The sequence below is a fragment of the Notolabrus celidotus genome, unplaced genomic scaffold (assembly GCF_009762535.1).
Source record: "Notolabrus celidotus isolate fNotCel1 unplaced genomic scaffold, fNotCel1.pri scaffold_396_arrow_ctg1, whole genome shotgun sequence".
Taxonomy (NCBI): domain Eukaryota; kingdom Metazoa; phylum Chordata; class Actinopteri; order Labriformes; family Labridae; genus Notolabrus; species Notolabrus celidotus.
In genome coordinates this window covers 4,094-27,555 of record NW_023260214.1, presented here as the reverse complement: position 1 = coordinate 27,555, position 23,462 = coordinate 4,094, and the positions used below count along the sequence as shown (strand labels likewise).

Here is a 23,462-nt window from a genome sequence, read left to right as displayed (position 1 = left end):
CAGTGACTTCCACTACAGAGTCATTTCTGTTTATAATGCAGTGACTTCCACTACAGAGTCATGTCTGTGTTTAATGCAGTGACTTCCACTATAGAGTCATGTCTGTGTTTAATGCAGTGACTTCCACTACAGAGTCATGTCTGTGTTTAATGCAGTGACTTCCACTATAGAGTCATGTCTGTTTTTAATGCAGTGACTTCCACTACAGAGTCATGTCTGTGTTTAATGCAGTGACTTCCACTACAGAGTCATGTCTGTTTTTAATGCAGTGACTTCCACTACAGAGTCATGTCTGTGTTTAATGCAGTGACTTCCACTACAGAGTCATGTCTGTTTTAATGCAGTGACTTCCACTACAGAGTCATGTCTGTGTTTAATGCAGTGACTTCCACTACAGAGTCATGTCTGTGTTTAATGCAGTGACTTCCACTACAGAGTCCTGTCTGTTTTTAATGCAGTGACTTCCACTACAGAGTCATGTCTGTGTTTAATGCAGTGACTTCCACTACAGAGTCATGTCTGTGTTTAATGCAGTGACTTCCACTACAGAGTCATGTCTGTGTTTAATGCAGTGACTTCCACTACAGAGTCATGTCTGTGTTTAATGCAGTGACTTCCACTACAGAGTCATGTCTGTGTTTAATGCAGTGACTTCCACTACAGAGTCATGTCTGCATTGAGGTAGTTTGAGTCTACTTAATCCTCCTCTAATGACTTGCTCTGATTCAGTGACAGACCCCCAGTCCTCCTCTTCACCTCCCCCATGTCCTCTCCTCTCCTCCTCCCCCTCCTCCCCTCTAGCTCCAGAGTTGTCAAGGCAACAGACCTTTACACCGGAGCTGTTAGTCATCCATCCACTCACACTCTCTCTTCTCTCTTCATGTTATTGAGACGTTTGTGACGTCAGTGTGACAAGACCATTTCCACAGGTTGTGTTTATTAAGAGATTTAAGGAAGTGTTTTTCATTATACTAAAGGCCCACATGAGTGTTACTACAAGTTGATAAAAACAATAATAATAATAATAATAATAATAATAATACAAATAACAGATGATAAATTAATAAAATATTTATAATTATAGATAATACATTGTAATTAAAATGAATAAAATAATAATGAATAAAATAAACTAATACCACTAATAATATTACTACTAATAATAATAATTATAATAATACAAATGATAGGTGATAGATAATAAATTAATGAAATGATGATCATAATAGATAATAAATAAAAATACATAAAATAACTAATAATAAATTACAATAATAAAAATAGTGATAGATATAATGCTATTAATACAAATAATATCACTACTACTACTACTAATAATAATGACAATAATACTAATTATAATAATAAGAAAACATTTTAAATAATAATAATAATAATAATACAAACAGTATATGGTAGATTATAAATTAATAAAATAATGATAATAGATTATAATTTATAATGAAAATGAAAATGATATAATCAACTACAATAATAATAATAATAATTGCAAATGATAATTACTTAATAATATAATGATAATAAATGACAGTACAATAAATAAGCTTAAGTAAGAGCCGTTTATTTCTCCCTCTGAGTCACGGCTGTCACATGGGTTGGGCTTGTTTAGGATGACATCCAAAACACACACACGCCCACACACACACTCAGACACAAACACACACACTCACATACACACACGCATTTGCACAGACAGGAGGAGGAGAAGGCGGATCTGTAAGTAGAAACAGGACTTCCACGGAGTGAAACGCAGTAAGTATATTTCTCTTTATTCCTGATTGAATGTTTTTATTCCCTTTCCTGCAAACTGTCCGCTCAGCGCAGTCCCGAGAATCACCGCGGAGGTTACATGTCCAAAAAGTGAAGGAGTGTTTGTGTCACAGCTCCAGCTTTCAAGTAAACCTGCAGTGTTCCCTCACAGCCTGTGGTTGTGCCTGTGTGTCATTACAGTAACAGCTCTATAGTGTGTCAGTACCTGGTGTTATAATGGACTTTAATGAGGGTGTAATCATGAGGTTCTGCGCGCTCTGCTGTGCGCACCAGCTGCGCTTACCAGACCAGCAGACTACCGATCCGTTTCTCCTTCCTTTCTGTCCTCATGTCACTCCAGCTGGCTGCGACACTTCCTGCCTCACGTCATGGTTATACGTTCTGTATCTGCTGATACACAAACACCATCAAAGCTGCAGGTTCAAATTCAGTTTCCTGTTTTTATTCTTCTACACATGTTTTATTTTGAAGGAGCTGCGCCCCAGCTAGCAGGGAATGTTCTCACCTCATTGGATAACACTCCCTAAAGTTCTGATTATGTATAAAGACAAGGTTCTAAGTGTTATATTCAAAGAACATCTTAAGGATATTAATGTTCCTTTTTATGTTAATTATTAATGACAGAAGAACATTCTGTCTTTAACATTCAGAGGATGTTTTAATATACTTTAGGTAACAGACAAGGTTCTGAGTGTAATATTCAAAGAACATCTTAAGGATATTAATGTTCCTTTTTATGTTAATTATTAATGACAGAAGAACATTCTGTCTTTAACATTCAGAGGATGTTTTAATATACTTTAGGTAACAGACAAGGTTCTAAGTGTCATATTCAAAGAACATCTTAAGGATATTAATGTTCCTTTTTTATGTTAACTATTAATGACAGAAGAACATTCTGTCTTTAACATTCAGAGGATGTTTTAATATACTTTAGGTAACAGACAAGGTTCTGAGTGTCATATTCAAAGAACATCTTAAGGATATTAATGTTCCTTTTTATGTTAATTATTAATGATAGAAGAACATTCTGTCTTTAACATTCAGAGGATGTTTTAATATACTTTAGGTAACAGACAAGGCTCTGAGTGTTATATTCAAAGAACATCTTAAGGATATTAATGTTCCTTTATAGTTAACTATTAATGACAGAAGAACATTCTGTCTTTAACATTCAGAGGATGTTTTCATAATATTATTTTATTCACAGGCAAGATTCTGAGTGTTATATTCAAAGAACATCTTAAGGATATTAATGTTCCTTTTTGTTAGCCATTAAAGACAGAAGAACTTTCTGTCTTTTATCATTTCATAATATTCTTTGGGGAAAAATATTATTGAATGTTTTCTATAAAATGTTCCAGTAATGTTACTTAATAACAAAGAAGAAACATTCTCAAAGCAATATGTTAAAAAATGTTTTCAGGATATTGCAAATGTTTCTGACGCCTCAAATCACAAAATGTTTTATCTAAGAAAACTCCGGTGATATTTAATTTGAACAAAGACAGAATGTTTTTATCTTTAACATTCAACTGAGAACACTCTTTGGGTCACAGATCATTGAATGTTTTTAGAGAATGTTATCTGAGAACAAATTAAGAAAACTTCCTGCTGAGAATGTTTCAAGAACATTAGGGTGTAAAATTTGAGCACTGCTGTCACTTAACATTTTATTAATGTTTTTAGAGAATGTTATCTGAGAACATTCTGTGAACACAAAGGAAACTTCCTGCTGAGAACATGACAGAAACATTCTGTGTGACATTAACAGAATGTTTTTAGAACATTGCATGCTGCATGTTTCACTGTGTGTGTCAGAGAGGTGCTCACTCAGTAAAGACTTCAGAAGCCCAAAGCTCTTCCTCACACAGCTCTTCTTTCAATGATGAAGCAGTTTAACATTAAATCCTCTGACAGTCATAAACACTCAGACTTTACTCAGTTATTCACAGCTAAAGAAACGGTCTTCTTTATCACCCAGCTGCAGAAGCCTTGAGCTGGAAGGGGTCACACTTTATATACTCTGCTTGACCATGATAACAACTCAATAAATGGTTGTTATGGAAGTTCTCCTCTTACATGTCTTGTTATCTTCAGATATTCACCTTGTTTTTCCTTTTCTAACCTGATAGTGTTTCTCTTCATCTCAGGGAAACTTGTTTTCTTGTGATTATGGGATAATATCTTGCAACCTAGAAAACAAAAGGCTGGTCTCTGTGATAGGTTAGATCAGGGGTTGCCTGGCGACCGCCCCAACGTATGTGCCTAAGAACTTCACAGTTCATTTTGTTGGAAAATTAGACACCTATGCACATGTGACTTTGTGTTCTGTGCTGTTATGAATGAACTTCTGTTACTGATGCTTCTGTGGATTAACCCTGAGCGTAGGAGCCATCTGGCAACAAAGAAAGGCAGAAAACTCCTGAAAATAATGTATTTACACGGCTTTAATTTCAAATTGAATTACTTAAATATATGACAATAGGTGCTGAAGACTTGTGACTATGCTGGCCCTTGAAGCAGCATCTTTGTTAACTCATTTTTAATCAATTAGCCAGCGCTAACCTCATCGTGCAACAAAGACAGAGAGATAACTAATGACATATTTTTATTTGAAGGATTTACTTCAAATTTAACTTCTTTTTTTAATCAATATTTTTACAACAATGGAATAAAATACAGAATTTAGGGTTACTTAAAGGTGACATATCACGCTTTTATCATCAACATATATTGGTCTAAGAGGTCCCCAAAACATGTCTTTAAAGTTTATGCTCAAAAAAACACTTTGAAATCAGATTTTGGCATGCCTGAAAAGTCCTTTTCTTCAGTCCTCCTCAGAACACTCTGTTTTCCCTCTGACCACGCCCCCTCAGGAAGTGGATGTGCCTCGTCTGTCCAGCACGTTGATCTAATGTTTACATGTTGGCTGAATATACACGGCTGCTCACAGACCCGCGTTACTTCAACCCTCTGAATCTGATCCAGAATCTGATCCTGACGGAGAGGCGCCTGCAGCAGGACCTTTCTGAACCATTGGTCACAGATTTAGTGTTTCTTGTTGTTTTATTTGTCAGCATGTCGACGTGTGTCTTGGTACACAGCTACCAACATGTAGCTATGTGGCTATGCTAACTAGCGCTAGCACTTATCCATGATAAATAAAAATCATCCACTAGATCTTCAAATCTGCAGACGTGGGGAGTCAAAGCGACCTTTGTGTTTATTAAGACAGCCTACAACTAGCATGCCTCCCTCCTAAGCTCCTTGTTAGCACACACGTGTGCAGGGAATGAAAAACGGAGGAGGGGTTGAGTTGTATTTTATACAGTCTATGGGCTGAACAAGCTCCGAGCTCTGACTTCCTGTTACAGACCGGATATTGTTGTTACGTAACAAAATCACTGAAGTCTGAAACGGCTGGTTTCACACACATTTACAGAAAGGTGGAGAAATCAGAACAGGGGCAGAATGGATTTTTATCATTCTCGGGGGGTTTGTAGACATGCCAGGGAAACATATTTCAGGTAGAGAACCATTAGAAAGTCAATTTTGCATGATGTCACCTTTAAAAGATATCATTCTGGAAGATATCTCACGACCCCCCCATTAGTGCCTCGTGACCCCCCAGAGGGCCCTTCGAGTCAGTTGAGCTGAGATTAAAGCTTGATTAGGCAATTTTATCAAACTAGCATACAAGCATCAAGTTACTACTGAAACCTCCACTTACACCAAAACAACCGACAGCACCGAGACCTGGTACCCTGTCGTCTTGAAGCTTTCTGATGCTACTTGCTATCTTGGGTTGAATGCTAACTGCTAAGACCGCTAGCTCACTCTGCTACACCAGCCGCGTGACAGTATGCTAGTCCAACTTCAAGAAATTCTATTTAGATGTTGAAATGTTTTTAAAAGTAAAGTTGAAGTCAGGTAAATTGATGTTTTATTGTTATTTAAACACACTGACTGATGAGGTACATTAAAGCTCCTGTGAGGAACTTTCTGTTTGTGTTGATTTTGGCGCCCCCTGTGGACAAAGAAGGGTCTTTCTCATCTCAGCTGATATTGTCTTGTATGTGCAAAAGTCGTGTTTCCTGACAAAAAAAATAATGTTAGAGAATATGTGAAATGAAGGTATTATCCCTGTGCACTGAGGGCTTCTGTACACTACGACCAAAACAGATATATTTCATGGCCTTAAGACCTTTATTCAACAAGTCTGTCACATTAAAATCAGAACTCTCTTCAGCAGGGGAGACCTGACCAAGAATAACACAGCTTCATCTCAGAGCAACATCTCATAACACTTCATCAGACCTTTACAGCCTCTTTCAAACAGACTCAGATTTATTTGAATGTTTGAGATTAGTCCTGGATGAAGATAAATCTGGAAGTGCTTTTTTCATAATTCCATTCAGACTTTGGGAACAACACATTTCACAACGTCCAGAAAACAAAGGCGTGGATAATAACCCTGAGAGATTAGGAGCGCTGATAAGCAGGAGGAAACGCTGCCCAGTAAATAAAACAGGAGGGGATCTCTGAGCTGGCAGGGACTTAAACTGGGACACTTGGCTTTTGAATAAAAAGTGCAAAGGTGAGAGAAAGCTCGGGTACGTAATGAGAGCCCTGTGAGACACCCTGTGCAGCATATCATCACCGTATTAAAGAGTAATCACGGTCAGGATCCAGACTGCAGATGTTTAATCATGTGTTAACAGAAGCACGGTCTGTTTCTTCAGATCAGACCTGGAAGAGTCTCAGTCTTTCATAACTCACTGATATGCTCCTTAAAAGACAAGCAGTCATCAGTTCAAAAAATCAAGGGACTTAGATGACTAAATTGGTGATAATTCTTTGCAGACTGCTGTTTTATCTGTACTGTAAAGTGGTAGAGAGCATGCATTTTTCCCTCAGCATGAAGAACTAGCAACAGTTAACACAGCTGTTCCTCTACTCTATCTAATGCTTACTGAAGAGGTGAAAAAGCTGAGGCAGTAAATGACATTATCACCAGCACAGAGATGAATACAGATACTTATGGTTCACTGCAACAAACTACTATTCCAGTATTCAACAAACTGCAAGGCAAGGCAGCTTTATTTGTACAGTGCATTTCATACAGGAGGGCAACTCAATGTGCTTTACATTAAAACATTAAAAGCATTGGAAACATTCAGACAGGCATAAAAGAACAGAATTAAAATGACAAATATAATAAAACAGAAAAGAAAAGGAAAATTAGAAATATATTAAACATTACATTAAAGTTTTAATTTAAAGTGGGTTAAAATAATCTAAGATAGGAAGGCAGAGGTAAATAAAAAGGTCTTAGTCTTTGATTTAAAGAGGTGAGAGTTGGAGCAGACCTGCAGCTTTCAGGGAGTGTGTTCCAGATATGTGGAGCAGAATGACTAAACGCTGCTTCACCATGTTTCCTTCTGACTCTTGGGACTGAAAGCAGACCAGTACCTGAGGACCTCAGAGGTCCAGGTGGTTACTTACCCATTCAGGTCTTTATAAACCATCAGCAGGATTTTAAAGTCTATTCTCTGACAGACAGGAAGCCAGTGTAGGGATCTAAGAACTGGACTTTGTTGGTCCTTGTTAGGACTCGAGCAGCAGCATTCTGTATGAGCTGCAGGCGTCTGATGGACTTTTTAGGGAGTCCTGTAAAGACCCCGTTACAGTAGTCTAGTCTGCTAAAGATAAATGCATGGAGGAGTTTTTCTGCATCCTGCTGAGACATGAGTCCTTTAATCCTTGATATATTCTGAAGGTGATAGTAGGCGGACTTTGTAATGGTCTTAATGTGGCTGCTGAAATGAAGGTCTGAGTCTAAGACTACACCAAGGTTTCTGGCTTGGTTTGAACATTTCCTCTGTGCAGATTGGAGCTGAGCAGTAACCTTTAACCTTTCTTCCTCCAAAAACAATCATTTCAGTTTTTTCTTTGTTTAACTGAAGAAAGTTCTGTCTCATCCAGTCCTTGATTTGTTTGATGCATTTACTCAGTGTTTGTATGGGACTATAATGAACATTAAAGCTTCCTATTAACAGCAGCTGTAATAATGATTCTGTAAATGAAAGCATCATCAGCATAGAGACGGATATGAACCACAAAGCAGCTTTTAAAAAAAAGGAAAAGACTTCTTTATTGTCAGATAAACTGCAGTAAGCAGCAGACATACTGAGGATTTAATATTACATTTCTCTCTCAGAGCCTAGCAACAACAACAACAACAGATACACAGAGGAAAGGGAGAAACAGATAAGAAGTAAGCTAATAAAAATAATGAAGACAGTTTGAAACAGTGCAAAAACTTTGCTATAGTGCAACTTAAAATCAAAGTGAGTGTGTGTGTTTCAGTCCTGAGGATGCCAGACCTCAGCGTTGATTTGGGTGACCGGGTTGAGTCTGTGAAGGGGGCACTATGGGAAGAGGGGGCAAAACAGGGAGAGAGTTCAGCATCCTGACTGTGGTGGATCAAACTGTCCCTCAGTCTGCTGGTTCTGGTTCTGGCCCAGAGACTGCGTAGTCTCCTTCCTGATGGCGACAGGCTGAAGAGGCTGTGAGACGGGTGGGGGTGGGGGGTGGGGGGGGTTGCCTGCTATGCGCAGGGCTTTTTGGGTGAGGGCGGGAGAGTAAATGTCATGGAGGGGAGAGAGGCACCAACAATCTCCTCAGCTGTTCTCATGATGCTCTGGAGGGTTCATCCAGCAGGAGGAATTAAAGAAAGAAATAATTTAGATCTACATAAATCAGCTACAATTAAATACTGTGTTTAAAAGCACATTAATGATTCAATAAATCATTAACTGTTATATGAACCTGTTTATAGATTGATTAAAGCTCCTGTGAGGAGGGACTAACAGGTTTTAATAGGAGTGAAAGAAGGGTGAGACATTACGCTCTGCCATACTAAAGGTGGAGAGGATTAACAGAGATAACACTCTCACAGTTTGTCCACAGGGAGACACACCTACAACATCTAGGTAATGAACATCATACTTCTTCATCACAGCTCCATCTCTCCGCCTGGCTTTGCTCTGCTGTCCTCTCTCTCTCTCTCTCTCTCTCTCGGCTCTCTCCTTAACTTTATTTTGATTCCACAGCCTCACCCCGAGGCCTCAGCTGAGCTCAGTTTCTCTGTTCCTCTCTTCCTCAGATCATGGAGGATCCTGCTCCGAGTCCAGGCCGCTCCTCGTTCGTGTGGCTGGTGGGAGCGTCGCAGGTCGTGGGTTTGGCGTCGGTGGTGCTGACGGGCGTGTGGATGGGTCACTACCGGGGGGGATTCGCCTGGGACGGCTCGGCGCAGGAGTTCAACCTGCACCCTCTGTGCATGGTGCTGGGACTGGTCTTTCTGCAGGGGGACGGTGAGTAGACCGAGGGCTGGAATTATTAGAGGAGTGAAGGTTTAGCTCCAAAAAGGATGCACTAATGTTTGTGATGCAGGAAATGTCAACGTGGATCTACTTTATCTTCCCAAGTGTTCCACGTTTGGTCCAGATAGCTTAAATTCTGATAGCAACATGCTAATGGTTGTTGGTATGAGCATTAATCTGTAAATCTGAGGCTGGGTGAAAGCTAACACCTTGGTTTCAGTCAGGACATGCAGGTACGTTGCCCAGCAGGTAATGTCAGAATGACACAAAAGAAAGGAAGTCGTGCGACGCCAGGGCGATTTCCTGGTTTGTCGCCATGGTTACACTAAGTCACTTTGTGGCAAATGTCTGTAAATCGAGTGAAACTGGAGGCAGAGGTCAGCAGGGCTCGGAGGCTGTGTTCCAGTCCGCCTGTTGACGTGTGTGTCTCTGGACGTGAGTGCTCACTGAAGCCTCAGGCGCTCTGATCCTGACCTGTTGCATTAAGAGAACACTACCCAGACACCCGTCAGTCCGCCTCCCCCCACGGATTTTAAAGACACACACAGAGACATGGTTTGGTTTAGCACAAAGCCAGATCCTCCATGCTGCAGAGCGGTTGTGTGAAGTGATTGTGATCATGTTGTTGTTAAATTATCCTCTCCATGATCCTCTTTGATCGATGAAACCCAAGCCCAGCTCTGAAGAAACCTCTAGAGACCTCTTCGACTGCTATAGCTCCATCCATCCATTTATTTTCCTCTGCAGCATGTCGCCCCAAACACCCCTCTCCCCAGCAGCTCCTCCTTGGGGATTCTCAGACCTCTACCATGAGGTCCTCCCCTGTTGGACTTACCTGATAAACCTCCAACAGAAGTCCCTCAGGAGACATCTATCTCCAGACATCCAAAGTCCTGATCCTGGAGGAGCAAATGAAAGCAACTGTTATTGGTTGTATGATAAATATAATAATATAACACACTGTACAGGGGGTGAATTTGTTTCTAATGCAATGGTTCAGAAGATATTAAGATTACAAGGTTCTGCCCAAATAAGGGCATGACTATCTGGACTGACAGGCGGGAACACTAGCTGTTGGCTAGGAGGCTCAGACCCCGCCTCTTTACCTCACACTCAGTTAGGTTGAGTTCAACATTTCCAATATGGCATCAAAACGGCGCTCAGGGACAGACGGGTGATGTCACGGATACTACGTCTATTATTTATACAGTCTGTGGTGCCGGTAGACAAATGAGCTAATCAGACTGTAAACGTGTGTGTATGTGGTTTCTGTGTTTCTGCAGCCAGCCTCCAGTGGACGCTCTATGAACTGCAGTTTTAAGCACTTCCACATGAGCTTCATATTTAAGACTGCCTTTATCAGGCCGATACATGTCACACATCCTTCATCAGCAGGAGTTAGAACTCCTCCTCTTCTATGTGGTGATGCAGCCTTTAAGTCTCAGAAAAAGAAGAAGTTGAAATGCAACAGATCTGAAGGTAGATTTGGAAGGAGTGAAGTCTTTCTGCATGGATCCACTTTCTCCTTCACACCGCTCTGCAGCAGGGTGAAAAGTTCCTTCAGCAGTAAATATTGTATTTGGCATCTTCACTCTGACTTCATCACTTCTCACAGATTTATTTTACACAGTAATTTGAGAAGTGAGGAGATCCTATCTCAAACACTCCTGCAGGTGGAGGCCGGGGAGGCGGTGGAAGTCTAAACGCAGCGTGAGTGCAGAGCAGAGGGCGAGGGAGGACACGTCCGTCATGTGACCGTGAGACTGACTCTGGGAAATCCGTCTAGCCTGAGTTGTGTTAGCTAGCTTTCAATCGCCCGGCTGTTTGAAGTGTTGACAGAGCAATCAAAGCTGAGGCGCTTTCATGTACCGTATCATTTTCCTCTTGTCACAGCTCACCACAGACGCAGAGTCAACCTAATGACCTCCTCGGTGACTGATCTAACAAGGCTGCTGACTGACGACAGGCTGCAGTCACTCAGCTTTGAGGCTTTGAAAGCTTTAGGAAAGATGATGCAGTTTTAAAAGTGATTTCAAGATGGAGGAGGACAGACGATGGGAGAGAGAGAGAGAGAGAGAGAGAGAGAGAGAGAGAGAGAGAGAGAGAGAGAGAGAGAGAGAGAGAGAGAGAGAGAGAGAGAGAGAGAGAGAGAGAGAGAGAGAGGCACAGATGGTGAAACAAGGCTTTTAAAAGCTCCAAAATGGATCAATGAAATTTAGAATCTGTACAAAAAAGCAGACATTGTTCTCTGGTTCATAGAGGAGCATTATTAGGAGTGTTATGGTCACACTTGAAGCCACCTGTTGACGTTTGAGCAGACGTCCAGGGCGTGGAGGAAAACAAAGCAATGATAACTTTGTGTGGATCATTAAGAGGCAGGTATGATGAAAGACACCACAAAGATCCATCCATCCATCCATCCATCTTCTTCCGCTTATCCGGGTCCGGGTCGCGGGGGCAGCAGTCTCAGCAGGGAAGCCCAGACACTCCTCTCCCCGGCCACTTCCACCAGCTCTTCTGGGAGGATACCGAGGCGCTCCCAGGCCAACTGAGAGATATAGTCTCTCCAGCGTGTCCTGGGCCTTCCCCGTGTCCTCCTCCCAGTCGGACACGCCCAAAACACCTCCCCAGGGAGACGCCCGGGAGGCATCCTAACCAAATGCCCGAACCACCTCATCTGGCTCCTCTTGATCCGGAGGAGCAGCGGCTCTACTTTGAGCCTCTCCCGGATGTCTGAGCTCCTGACCCTCTCTCTAAGTCTGAGCTCAGCCACCCTGCGGAGAAAGCTCATTTCGGCCGCTTGTATTCGCGATCTCGTTCTTTCGGTCACTACCCACAGCTCGTGACCATAGGTGAGGGTTGGAACGTAGATTGACCGGTAAATTGAGAGCTTTGCCTTCTGGCTCAGCTCTCTCTTCACCACGACAGACCGGTACAGCGCCCGCATCACTGCAGACACCGCCCCGATCCGTCTGTCAATCTCCCGCTCCCTTTTCCCCTCACTCGTGAACAAGACCCCGAGATACTTGAACTCCTCCGCCTGGGGCAAAGACTCCCCTCCGACCCGGAGAGGGCAGGCCACCCTTTTCCGACTGAGCACCATGGCCTCAGACTTGGAGGTGCTGATCCCCATCCCCGCTGCTTCACACTCAGCTGCTTTGTGTGGATCATTAAGAGGCAGGTATGATGAAAGACACCACAAAGATCACACTTTAAAAATGAGACCAGAGCACCAAGCAGCTCAATGTTTTTATCATGTTATTATAAGAATATAAAAGGTTGGTTATTATGGGAAATGTGAGGGATGGTTTAGTGAAGATATTCACAAAGGAAGGTAAGAAAGAAAAAGGTGTCACAGATGATGATGTAAAGTGAGATTTTATTTTGGTCCAAGTCTTTAATGAAGTGTGAAGACTTCTGTTTCATATATTGCACTGCCTCTTTAAGGTTGACAGGGTGACATGGTTTGAGTTTAAGTAAATGTGTCAGAAGTTGGATGTGCTGTTGTCCTATGTTGTTGGAGGGTCATTAAAGGCATCACGACGTGCTCTTTCTTCCCCACAGCCCTGAAGCATAATGAATGAAGTTTTTTAGTTAACACTGCTGCAGTTTAACAGATCTGAAGAGATTAAACAAGTTACAACATTACAATAATCAAACAAAGGCAGCAGACTCAGTTGAAGCCATGACAGATGATGAGGAAAAAACAAGGAGGCTTACTCAACACGTCCAACAGAGAATCCAAAAGTCATGGGGAAGGAGCCGCAGAGATACAGACAGGTTTGACAACAGAAGAGAGGAAACACACAGACACTAAATACACACCGGGAGCAATGAGACACAGGTGAGATAACGAGGCACAGGTGAGATAACGAGGGCAGGGCACACAATCACAGAGGAGGGGAACTGGACTCAACACACTGGGAGAAAATACTACAAAATAAAACAGGAAACACTGAAAACCAACACGAGAGCACTGGACCACATGCAGGGAGAACAGAGACACAGAGAGGGGATTAACAAAGTTATCTCATTAACATAAGCACAAAAGGTTGCATGCTAGCATTAGCTTCTGTGTTTATCTTGTAACACGGACTGATTGCACTCAAGATTTTCATCCTCTAACTTTCATCAAACCAGGAAAACCACATCCACATTAAGAATCTCTTTTACATGTGTGTCCTGGCCGAGATCGGCAGCAGCACGTTCCAACAAAGTTACACACAAACAACACAGAAATCTAAAAGATGACAACATGTCATGGGTTTCTGAACAAAAGGCATCAGTCAAAGCTTCTACATTAACAGGGGTGTCAAACTGATTTCAGTTCAGGGGACACATACGACCCAATTTGATCTGAAGTGGGCCGGAATGTAAAATCACAACATAACCTTTAAATAACAAAAACTCTGATTTGTTCCCTTTGTTCTGAAAATGTTCACATTTAATGAACTCTCTTCACATAAACAGCTGTTGTATTCTCTCCATGATGATGAGTCTGAATATGATATTCTTTAAGCCCTGAAACCTGCTGCAAACACACCGAACACACAGGTTTCCTAATCACCTGACACACAGAGTGCTGTGTTCTATCATGGACCCCTCAGTTCCTGCATGAACAGTTCACTTGCTGGACAGTGTTGTAAGCAGAGGTCCAAGAAGTCACACATTTCCACCAGGTTATGCAAACTGCAAATATTCTTCTTCTTCACTTTGAGAAAAACAGTCCCAGAGCGCTGTTCAGGTTTCCTCTGTCAGCCGTTTGAGTGCAGAACAAATCAGAAACAGCAGTTACGTTTACTGAAAAACTGCAGTTAAAGGTGACATATCATGCAGAATGGACTTTTTAATGGTCCTCTCCCTGAAATCTGTGTCCCTGTCTACAAACCCCCTGAAAAGTCAAAGACTCCATTCTGCCCCTGTTCTGATTTCTCCACCTTTCTGTAAATGTGTGCTGAAACCAGCCGTTTCAGTTTTCAGTGTTTTTCATACGTCACAACGCCATCCGGTCTGTAACAGGAAGTCAGAGCTCGGAGCTTGTTCAGCCCATAGACTGTATAAAATACAACTCAACCCCTCCTCCGTTTTTCATTCCCTGCACACATGTGTGCTAACAAGGAGCTTAGGAGGGAGGCATGCTAGTTGTAGGCTGTCTTAATAAACACAAAGGTCGCTTTGACTCCCCACGTCTGCAGATTTGAAGATCTAGTGGATGATTTTTAGTTTGCATGGAAAAGTGCTAGCGCTAGTTAGCATAGCCACATAGCTACATGTTGGTAGCCGTGTACCAAGACACACGTCGACATGCTGACAAATAAAACAACAAGAAACACTAAATCTGTGACCAATGGTTCAGAAAGGTCCTGCTGCAGGCGCCTCTCCGTCAGGATCAGATTCTGGATCAGATTCAGAGGGTTGAAGTAACGCGGGTCTGTGAGCAGCCGTGTATATTCAGCCAACATGGAAACATTAGATCAACGTGCTGGACGGCCGATGCCACGCCCACTTCCTGAGGGGGCGTGGTCAGAGAGCTCATTCTCATTTAAAGGCACAGACACAGAAAACAGCCTGTTCTGAGCAGGGCTGAAAAAGAGGGGTTTACAGGCAGACCAGAATCTGATTTCAAAGAGTTTTTATGAGCAATAAACTTTAAAGACATGTTTTGGGGACCTCTTAGACCAATATATGTTGATGAAGAAGAGCAGAATATGTCACCAGCGTGCCGGATTGGAACCTCTAGCGGGCCGTATGTTTGACACCCCTGATCTACAAGCTGAAGCATCTTCCTCCAACGCCTCCAGTTGCTTTAGAGAGACATTTAGAGAGACAGGCTCCCTCAGACCCGGGCTCTCCTGCAGCAGGTTCCAGGCTGCAGGATCTAAAACTCTTTTTACCCGTTTCAAGACGCTCTCTGGAGACAAAAGCAAAAACAAGGTTTGTGACCGGGTCACAGAGCAGAGACTGGAGCTTCCAGTATTTTTTAAATACAAAGGAAGAGGCCTTATAATCAGGGACATGCTGTGATGTAGCCTACATGTAGATGATGCAGTCCAGCCAACATCTATTGTCTTCTGATCAGTCACGCAGAGATGATAGGATAATGATTTCTCATATTCTTCATGTGCACACTTTAAAACCCTTAACTCAGCTGTGTGAGAGATTAAACTTCAGGCCTTAAGTTCAAATGCTCAGTTCTTATGTTCTGTAACTTGAGGTCATGTTTGTGATCCTACAAATAAAGACAAAGTGAGATGTCTCTGTTTTCTCCCCCCCTCTCTGTTCCCCGCCTGCAGCCCTCTCTCCTCCAGCTAATGAGAGTAAGCAGATTAGCTCAACTGGTTCCCAGCTCTGTGTTTCAGGGCTGGATTGAATTATAGCAATAAAAGCAAAGGGCAGCTGGACCTTTAACTGGATCTGACAAACACCTCCGAGCTCATTCGCTGTGATTAAGTCTGCTGTTGTTGCCGTAAGCCAAGCGTGTGTAATTCTGGATACATTTAACAACAAATCTCCAAATCAACCAGCTTTGGTTTGAGTATTTTTAACACCTGACAGCGGCGTGGAGACCTCTGTGAAAGCTTAACATTAGGCCGTCATGTGATCGTTTTTATTACAGCAGAAACACTGCAGGGTTTGTGGTCAGACTGTAAACAACACACCGTTCAAACATGGTAAAGTTGCTCTGCAGTGTTGAACTGGCACAGGATCATAAAACATTAGCTGCTTGTGTAGAGTTCTAACTTTTGCCCCGATATGAAAAACATCAACAAGCTCAGATTCTGCACGCATCAGAGGTTTGCTTTCTGCAGACCTGGAGGTAAATGTGCTGTGTCATATTACAGTTACCTTATATGGTCAGATCCAGTCCCATCTTCCAGACAGGACTCAGTCTGATCTCATCTTAATCCACCATGAGCAGAGCACTTTGCAGCATTTAGCAAGTTACAGTGGCAAGGACAAACTTCCTTTAACAGGCAGAAACCTCCAGCAGGACCAGACTCATGTTAGACACACATCTGCTGAGACCGTGTTGGAGAGAGGGATAGAGGGAGATGAAGAGAGAGAGAGATGATAGTGGGGAGACGGATAGTAGTAGTTGTAGCAGCTGGAGTCTGGACCACGTCCACAGCAGCAGAGATCCAGAGGAACCTACGGGACAAGGGAGCTCAGGGACTCCAGAAAGGTCTAAGAAAAGAGAGAAGAGAGGGAGACCAGAAGAAAGAAAAAGAGGAGAAGAAATGGTGAAGGAAGGACAGAAGGAAAGGAGGGGATGAGAAAAGGTGACATAAAGGATGAAGAAACATGGAAAGAACAAAGAGAGAAAGAAAGAAAGAAAGAAAGAAAGAAAGGAAGGAAGAGAGACAGAAGAAGAGAGAGAAGTGAATAAAAGAGAGAAAGAAAGAAGGAAGGAATGAAAAAGAAAGAAAGGAATTAAGGAAGGAAAGGAGGGGATGAGAAAAGGTGACATAAAGGATGAAGAAACATTGAAAAAACAAAGGGAGAAAGAAAGAAAGAAAGGAAGAGAGAAGAAGAGAGAGAAGTGCACAAAGAAAGAAAGAAAGAAAGAAAGGATGAATAACAGACCCCAAAAAAGGAATCTACAGCAGAGATCCAGAGGAACCTACGAGACAAGGGAGCTCAGGGACTCCAGAAAGGTCTATGGTTAGTAACTTTAATGGGACAGGAAGTTTAAAGCTCCTGTGAGGACTTTCTGATAGATAATGGAACAGACTGAAACTCACAGTCATTCCATTTATAAGGACCTACAACAGCAAACAATGAAACAGATGTCTTCTATAATGTAGTTTATAGTGTGTGTTGCCTCAGTGAGGGGGTAGGTGTCAGACGAGACAGCTAACAGTTATCACAGGTGTTCTTAACTCCTCTCTTCCTCTCTTCCTCTCTTCCTCTCTTCCTCTCTTCCTCTCTTCCTCTCCTTGCAGCCATCCTGGTTTACAGGATATTTCGCAGCGAGCCAAAGAGGAACGTAAAGATGCTTCACGGTATCATCCACCTGCTGGCCCTCATCATCAGCATCATCGGTGAGGAAGAGTGAGAGATGTGAATGTGTAAGGGTCCATACATCATTCATTCACCTAACATGACTCTTCTGTGTTTGTAGGTTTCGTAGCTGTATTCGACTTCCACAGAGCAGCAAAGATCCCCGACATGTACTCTCTCCACAGCTGGTGTGGCATGGCGACACTGATCTTATTCTGCGTACAGGTAAACACGATCACACACGTGATATGCAACAACTCAAATATATATATATATATGATGTATTAAAGACATGACCTTTGTTTTATTCCCCTCAGTGGGTGATGGGATTGGGCTTCTTCCTGTTTCCTGTGGCGTCGTCATGGTTAAAAGCGTTGTACCTCCCCATCCACGTGTTCTGCGGTCTGGTTCTGCTGGTCATGGCTGTAGGGACCTGCCTGCTGGGGATCACAGAGAAACTCCTCTTTGCCATCATGTACGTCCGTCTGAATGTTCATCTCTGTCCTTATAATGAGTCAAAAGGACGTCACGCTTTAGGGCGTGGCCTCTAAGAGGATCACAAGAAGCTAGCTAGCATATTAGCCTTAAGAAAGTGGCTAAGTGCTAGCTACAACAGTGGAGGTGACTGTTGCTTCTATCTTCCTTTGTGAAACTGTCAGATATAATAAGAGGCATTACAAGTGATGCTGTGACAGTTTGTTAGCTAGTAGCTGCAACTTAAGCAAGAAGAAAAGAAATAAAGACTTTGGTTAAGAAGCTGGTTCCATCTTGGAATCCCTAGTGGTCAGTTTTGCTAAAAGACACTGACGTTTATTCTTTGCCTTATGTAGGGTTGCAAAGGGGGGGAAGGTTTCCTGTAAATGTCCATGGGAAGTTAAGCTGGGGAGTTTTGGAAATATTCCAAATTGGAAACTTTCAATTAACTGTGAATTGAGGGTAATTTAATGCAAAGGTATCATATCCAGACATCTATCCAAAATAGAAATCATCTGTGCTTCAGGTGATGGAGGAATGCACAGTGCATGTAGGGGGCGTGGCCTCAGTAGCCCTGCAGTAAGCAGTATGCATGTAGGGGGCGTGGCCTCAGTAGCCCTGCAGTAAGCAGTGTGCATGTAGGGGGCGTGGCCTCAGTAGCCCTGCAGTAAGCAGTGTGCATGTAGGGGGCGTGGCCTCAGTAGCCCTGCAGTAAGCAGTGTGCATGTAGGGGGCGTGGTCTCAGTAGCCCTGCAGTAAGCAGCGTGCTATGTGCATGTGATTGAGGAATAGCAGAGATATTCAACTGTACTTGATGAAATCTGCTTGTTTTAGTCAGGATTATGATCAAATATATTTTCCCCAACTAAATTTAAGTTCCTTATTAAGAGCCAACCTTCAATTTAGTCAATTCATGGTTTATTCCCATTAATTCCCATGGAAAGTTTCCAACTTTTGAATTTTGCAACCCTAGCCTCATGCGAATTGAACTAGCCTTTTTTTTAAGCTAAAAGTTAGCATCCCAACTGATTTCAAAGTTACAATGAGTCAGCGGTGCATCTTGCTAGCTTAACTGATGCTAGCATTCACTTTCAAATCAGCAGTAGCTTTCCTCAAGTTATAATAACCACGGTTGCAAAAAATACCAGTTAACCATGGCTAAAATGCAAGTCATGTCACGGTGGCTAGCTTAAAAAATGCCGTGCTAAGTGGTTAGCTTTACCGTAAGACTAGCTTTTGGCTAGTACATTTTGTGTAAAGCTCAACTCTCATTGGCCGAAATCAGCATCCCAACTTACTTTAACCCTCCTGTTATGTTCAATTCTGAGGGACAGCAATCTTGTTCCTGGGTCAACTTGACCCAGGGCATATTCAAAGTAAACACTACATACAGAGTTGTCTTGCTAACCTTGCTAATGCTATCACTGCAAAACCATGTGTCTGATTTACGTCTCTCTGTGCCCAGGCCGACCTACTCTAAGTTCGTCTCAGAGGGGGTCCTGGCTAACACCTTGGGGATCCTGCTGATCTGTTTCGGGGTGCTGCTGGGGTACCTGATCACCAGGGAAGAGTACAGACGTCCACCAAACCCTGAAGAAGAGGCTCTCTCGGTCCACTTTAAGACCCTGACTGAAGGCGGGTCACCCACCACCACGCCATGACCGCCATGGCCGCCATGGCCGCCATGACCGCCATGACCGCCATGACCTCACTGCCAGCTCCAACTCGTATTTATCAAGCTGCGTCCTGCCAACAGACTACCTGTGCTGACAGTCTCTTCTGAAACCCACTCACAGAGTTATTGGTTCAAACACAAGGCCATGAATGTACTTAGTAAAAAAATGGGACCCAAATGTAGCTTAATATTCAAGGAGATAATTATCACGTGTGCTGGGCTGTGATTGGCTAAGTGTTTACAGTTAACCCTTTAAGCAGAAGTATAAAGAAGCGTTCGTGTCTGCAGCAGAGAAACTGTTCATGGGAGTGTTTAGGGTTCATCACTTTCGTTTTGCACAATCCTCATTGATCGTATATTTTTCTTAGCAGCCATTTTCTTTGAAGTACGCACAAAACAGGAAGCTCAAATGCTGACGTAATGTTGAACGACTATTATCAGGTTATAGGTTGTTAAATGTAGCCTGTAAATCTGTCTTTGTTTACCGCCTTGAGTCCACATTAAATATTTGGTGAGCTTTTATATCTAATAACTCACGACAGGTAATGTTTGCATTCAACCACTCAGTTTTTAATATTACTGAATGCTAACAGTGCTATTTAATAGTGTTAAATATATGAGGAGTGCCATAACTAGCTTAATAATGTTTGTATGCTAAAATTATAAAGCTGTTCTCTTATTTTAGGAAATGCAAATAATAGATATCTTATCTTAAATTCGGCCTGATGTTCCTCCACATTTGAATGAGATTGCCTTTTATAGTAGATGTGAGTTAGCTAACATGTCGTTAAGTGCTGCCAATTTAACAGGAGAAACATAAATTAGCGACTTCCATGACTAGCTAACAGTTCTGTTTGCTAAGAAGCGTTCCTCTGTATTTTTACTATTCATATTGCCAAGCTTAGCTTACAGGAGGAGTTTTTGAAAGTGCCTGATTCAAAAGGAGAGCCGTAAATTAGCATCCAACAAGACTAGCTTACAGTAATGTTAGCTAAGTGTTTGTATCCTTTGTATGTTGTAAGCAATTGTGCTACATATCATTTTGTCTCCCAATTAAGATTTCTAATAGTCATGTTAGCTACAAAGTGGTTGTAGGCTAAGATTTGCTGTTCTCATTTTAGGAAATGTGTTAGCTAGTTTGTGTGTTCCATATCTAAATTTGTGCTAATGGTCTCTGTAGTTTCATTTTCCACATTGCCTGTTTTAAGTAGAATGGAGATCACTTGGAAGTTGCTCAATGTCTATTTGATGGTGTTGCTAGATTCACTTGTAGACCCATAAATGACCATCTTCCGTGGCTAGTTAAGGCTGAAGTTAGCTTAGAAGCAGTTGTAGGCTAACATTTGTTGTCCTATCATTGTGGCAAATCTCCACCCAATCAAATATAGTGCTGAGATTTTAAATTGGCGCAATGATGCTGCAGATTTTCACTCTTCAGGTTGCCTCTTGTAGTAAATAGGATGTAGCTAGGGAGGTCGCTGAATGTTAAGATTGTTGCCTGATTCAGGCGTAGAGACATAAACTAGCATCGTCTATGACTAGCTTACAGTAGTGCTAGTTACGATAAATTAGCATGCTAATCTTAAAGCTGCTGTTGTCAACACTACCCCTCCCCTCTCTGCTCCTGTAACCCCGCCCACAAAAGATCACTGTGCGCGTTCTATGAGGAAGTAGTGGCTTCCCAGCCAATCAGGGCGACGTAGTGGGGCCGCCACTCGACCAATCAGGACGGAGGATCGGAGATTAGCTCTGATTGGTCCGTGATAACGGGAACGAGGGGAATAATAACATTGCTTTAGACATGGGCACTTACCGATGAGTACTGATGGGTATTATGACCTTTTCTCCAAACCCAGCAGAAGAAAAGTAACATCTTTGACACCATTCCTACCAACAGCAGCTTTAAGAAATGTCAAATTCTTTGCTTTGCTCCCTCCATAATTTGTGCCTTATTCAAGTGGAGAGCCATAAACTACCATCTTAGACTAGCTAACAGTACTGCTAGCTAAGAAGAAGTCATAGGCTAACTTTTGATGTTGTGTTATTTTAGCAAATGTGCCATCAAATATTTTATTCCACATTGAAACTTGGCCTTACGTCCGTCCAGACTTTTGTTGTACACATTGCCTTTTTTAGAGTTCCTGATTAACTTGGTGATAAATGTGATTAACCTCATAATTTATAACCTTAACTTCAGTCCTGAAACCTTATGACAGCATTTGAGCTAACAAACCTGAGTGTAGTGAGTGTCATGTGAGTGAACTCTCTTGTATCTAATCAAATCTGCATATTTTCTGCTGCTATGTGTAAATATATATAACTTCTATTGCTATTTATGTTGAGCATATTTTGCAAAAAACATCTTTTCAGTTGAGTTTTATTATGAATGTAAACAGGGGTTTGGGTTAAATTATCTATAACTGTATAATTTATATTTATCAACACATTTCCTTTGGGTCCAACCAAGCTGCAATTTTATTTTCTATAATATGGATTCATTATTTAGTGTAATCTAAAATAAAGAATGATTCATATTTAAATTTAATATTCTTAATGGGATAAAAACTCATTAGACTTTATGAAAAATTAATCTTTAACTCATCAGAAAGTAAAATTACAATTAAAACCACGTCATGGGTTCATCTAAGGAAAATTAAACTTCCATTGAAACCATTCACAACACACTACATGTTGAATTTAATTCCTATTTAATGCACTCTAATAAAGTCTGCCTTTATATTTGACCAGTCTACCTTTAAAGCTAACTACATTTTTCAGCTTCTCAAAATGTTTTCCATCCGTTCATATGAAAGTGTTTGTATTTAAAAGTTCTGTCATGGAAGAAAATGTTAGAAATGTTCTGCGGTGTGTGTCATGAGTTTTATTACTTGTTGCATTTTAATGTTAAGCTTTTAAATTCATGTTCTTGAATGTGTCAAACCAAATAAAAAGCATGTAGCTTCAGTTTGTTTGATGGACTCAGCAATGGTGCCAAAAACTAAATTAACTGAGACATGAAAAAGTTTGTTTCTGTGAGATTCGTCTCTTTAAACAAGTCCTCATCTCTCTGAGACAACCTGAAATAAACATCACTGTGGCAAATGATTACACTCGTCTGGTGTTTTTTTAACCCGATGCCTTTTTGTGAAGTTTCTAAAGATAACATTTTTTAAGAATTGGTGCTTTATGAATAAAGACTGACTGAAACCGCTCAGTTTCAAGTTCTAGGCCGTATAAATGTCAGGTATCAGACAATCGTTATCATTTATCTGCTTCTCCATCACACAGCTACTTCAACATGATAATAAGGAGGGACATTAGCCTAACAGCTACCATTAGACACAAACAGAGGCTGATTGGATCAATTTTCATCAGCTCTGCAACAAATATACCTCCCTAATTAAGAAGGCTAAATCAGATTTTTATTTATCTGAAACCAACAAAAATAGAAATGATCCTGAGAAATTTTGGAATGTTGTCTCTCTATCTTAACAAGGACCAAAAAAGTAGACCACATTACTCCAGTTCTTAGATCTCTACACTGGCTTCCTGTCTGTCAGAGAATAGACTTTAAAATCCTGCTGATGGTTTATAAAGACCTGAATGGTTTAGGCTGATCTGCTCCTACTTTATGAACCACCTGGACCTCTGAGGTCCTCAGGTACTGGTCTGCTTTCAGTCCCTAGAGTCAGAAGGAAACATGGTGAAGCAGCGTTTAGTCATTCTGCTCCACATATCTGGAACACACTCCCTGAAAGCTGCAGGTCTGCTCCAACTCTCACCTCTTTAAATCAAAGACTAAGACCTTTTTATTTAACACTGCCTTCCTATCTTAGATTATTTTAACCCACTTTAAATTAAAATTTTAATGTAATTTTTAATATATTTCTAATTTTCCTTTTCTTTTCTGTTTTATTATATTTGTCATTTTAATTCTGTTCTTTTATGCTTGTCTGAATGTCTCCAATGCTTTTAATGTGTTAATGTAAAGCACATTGAGTTGCCCTCGTGTATTAAATGCACTATACAAATAAAGCTGCCTTGCCTTGCCTTAAGAAAAGGACAACATAAATGCCTGTGTTCTTAAATTGTTACTGTAAAATAACTTCTGCACTTTCTTTGATCAAATTTCT

General features: G+C 41.5%; 1 protein-coding gene and 1 long non-coding RNA gene across 2 annotated transcripts; one reads left to right on the top strand and one right to left on the bottom strand.

The window, feature by feature from the left end:
• The first annotated feature begins 1,649 nt into the window (after positions 1-1,649).
• Positions 1,650-22,434, top strand: LOC117809744 (cytochrome b561). The gene is made up of 6 exons (XM_034679218.1): positions 1,650-1,773; positions 8,963-9,170; positions 17,123-17,221; positions 17,302-17,405; positions 17,498-17,655; positions 19,120-22,434. Exons 2-6 carry the CDS (start codon positions 8,966-8,968, stop codon positions 19,313-19,315), a joined length of 762 nt encoding a protein of 253 aa, XP_034535109.1. The 5' UTR covers positions 1,650-1,773; positions 8,963-8,965; the 3' UTR covers positions 19,316-22,434.
• Positions 12,539-13,028, bottom strand: LOC117809745. The gene is made up of 2 exons (XR_004630612.1): positions 12,900-13,028; positions 12,539-12,745 (listed from the first exon to the last, which is right to left on the bottom strand). It is a non-coding gene; the product is annotated as an uncharacterized LOC117809745 (long non-coding RNA).
• Positions 22,435-23,462: the final 1,028 nt, after the last annotated feature.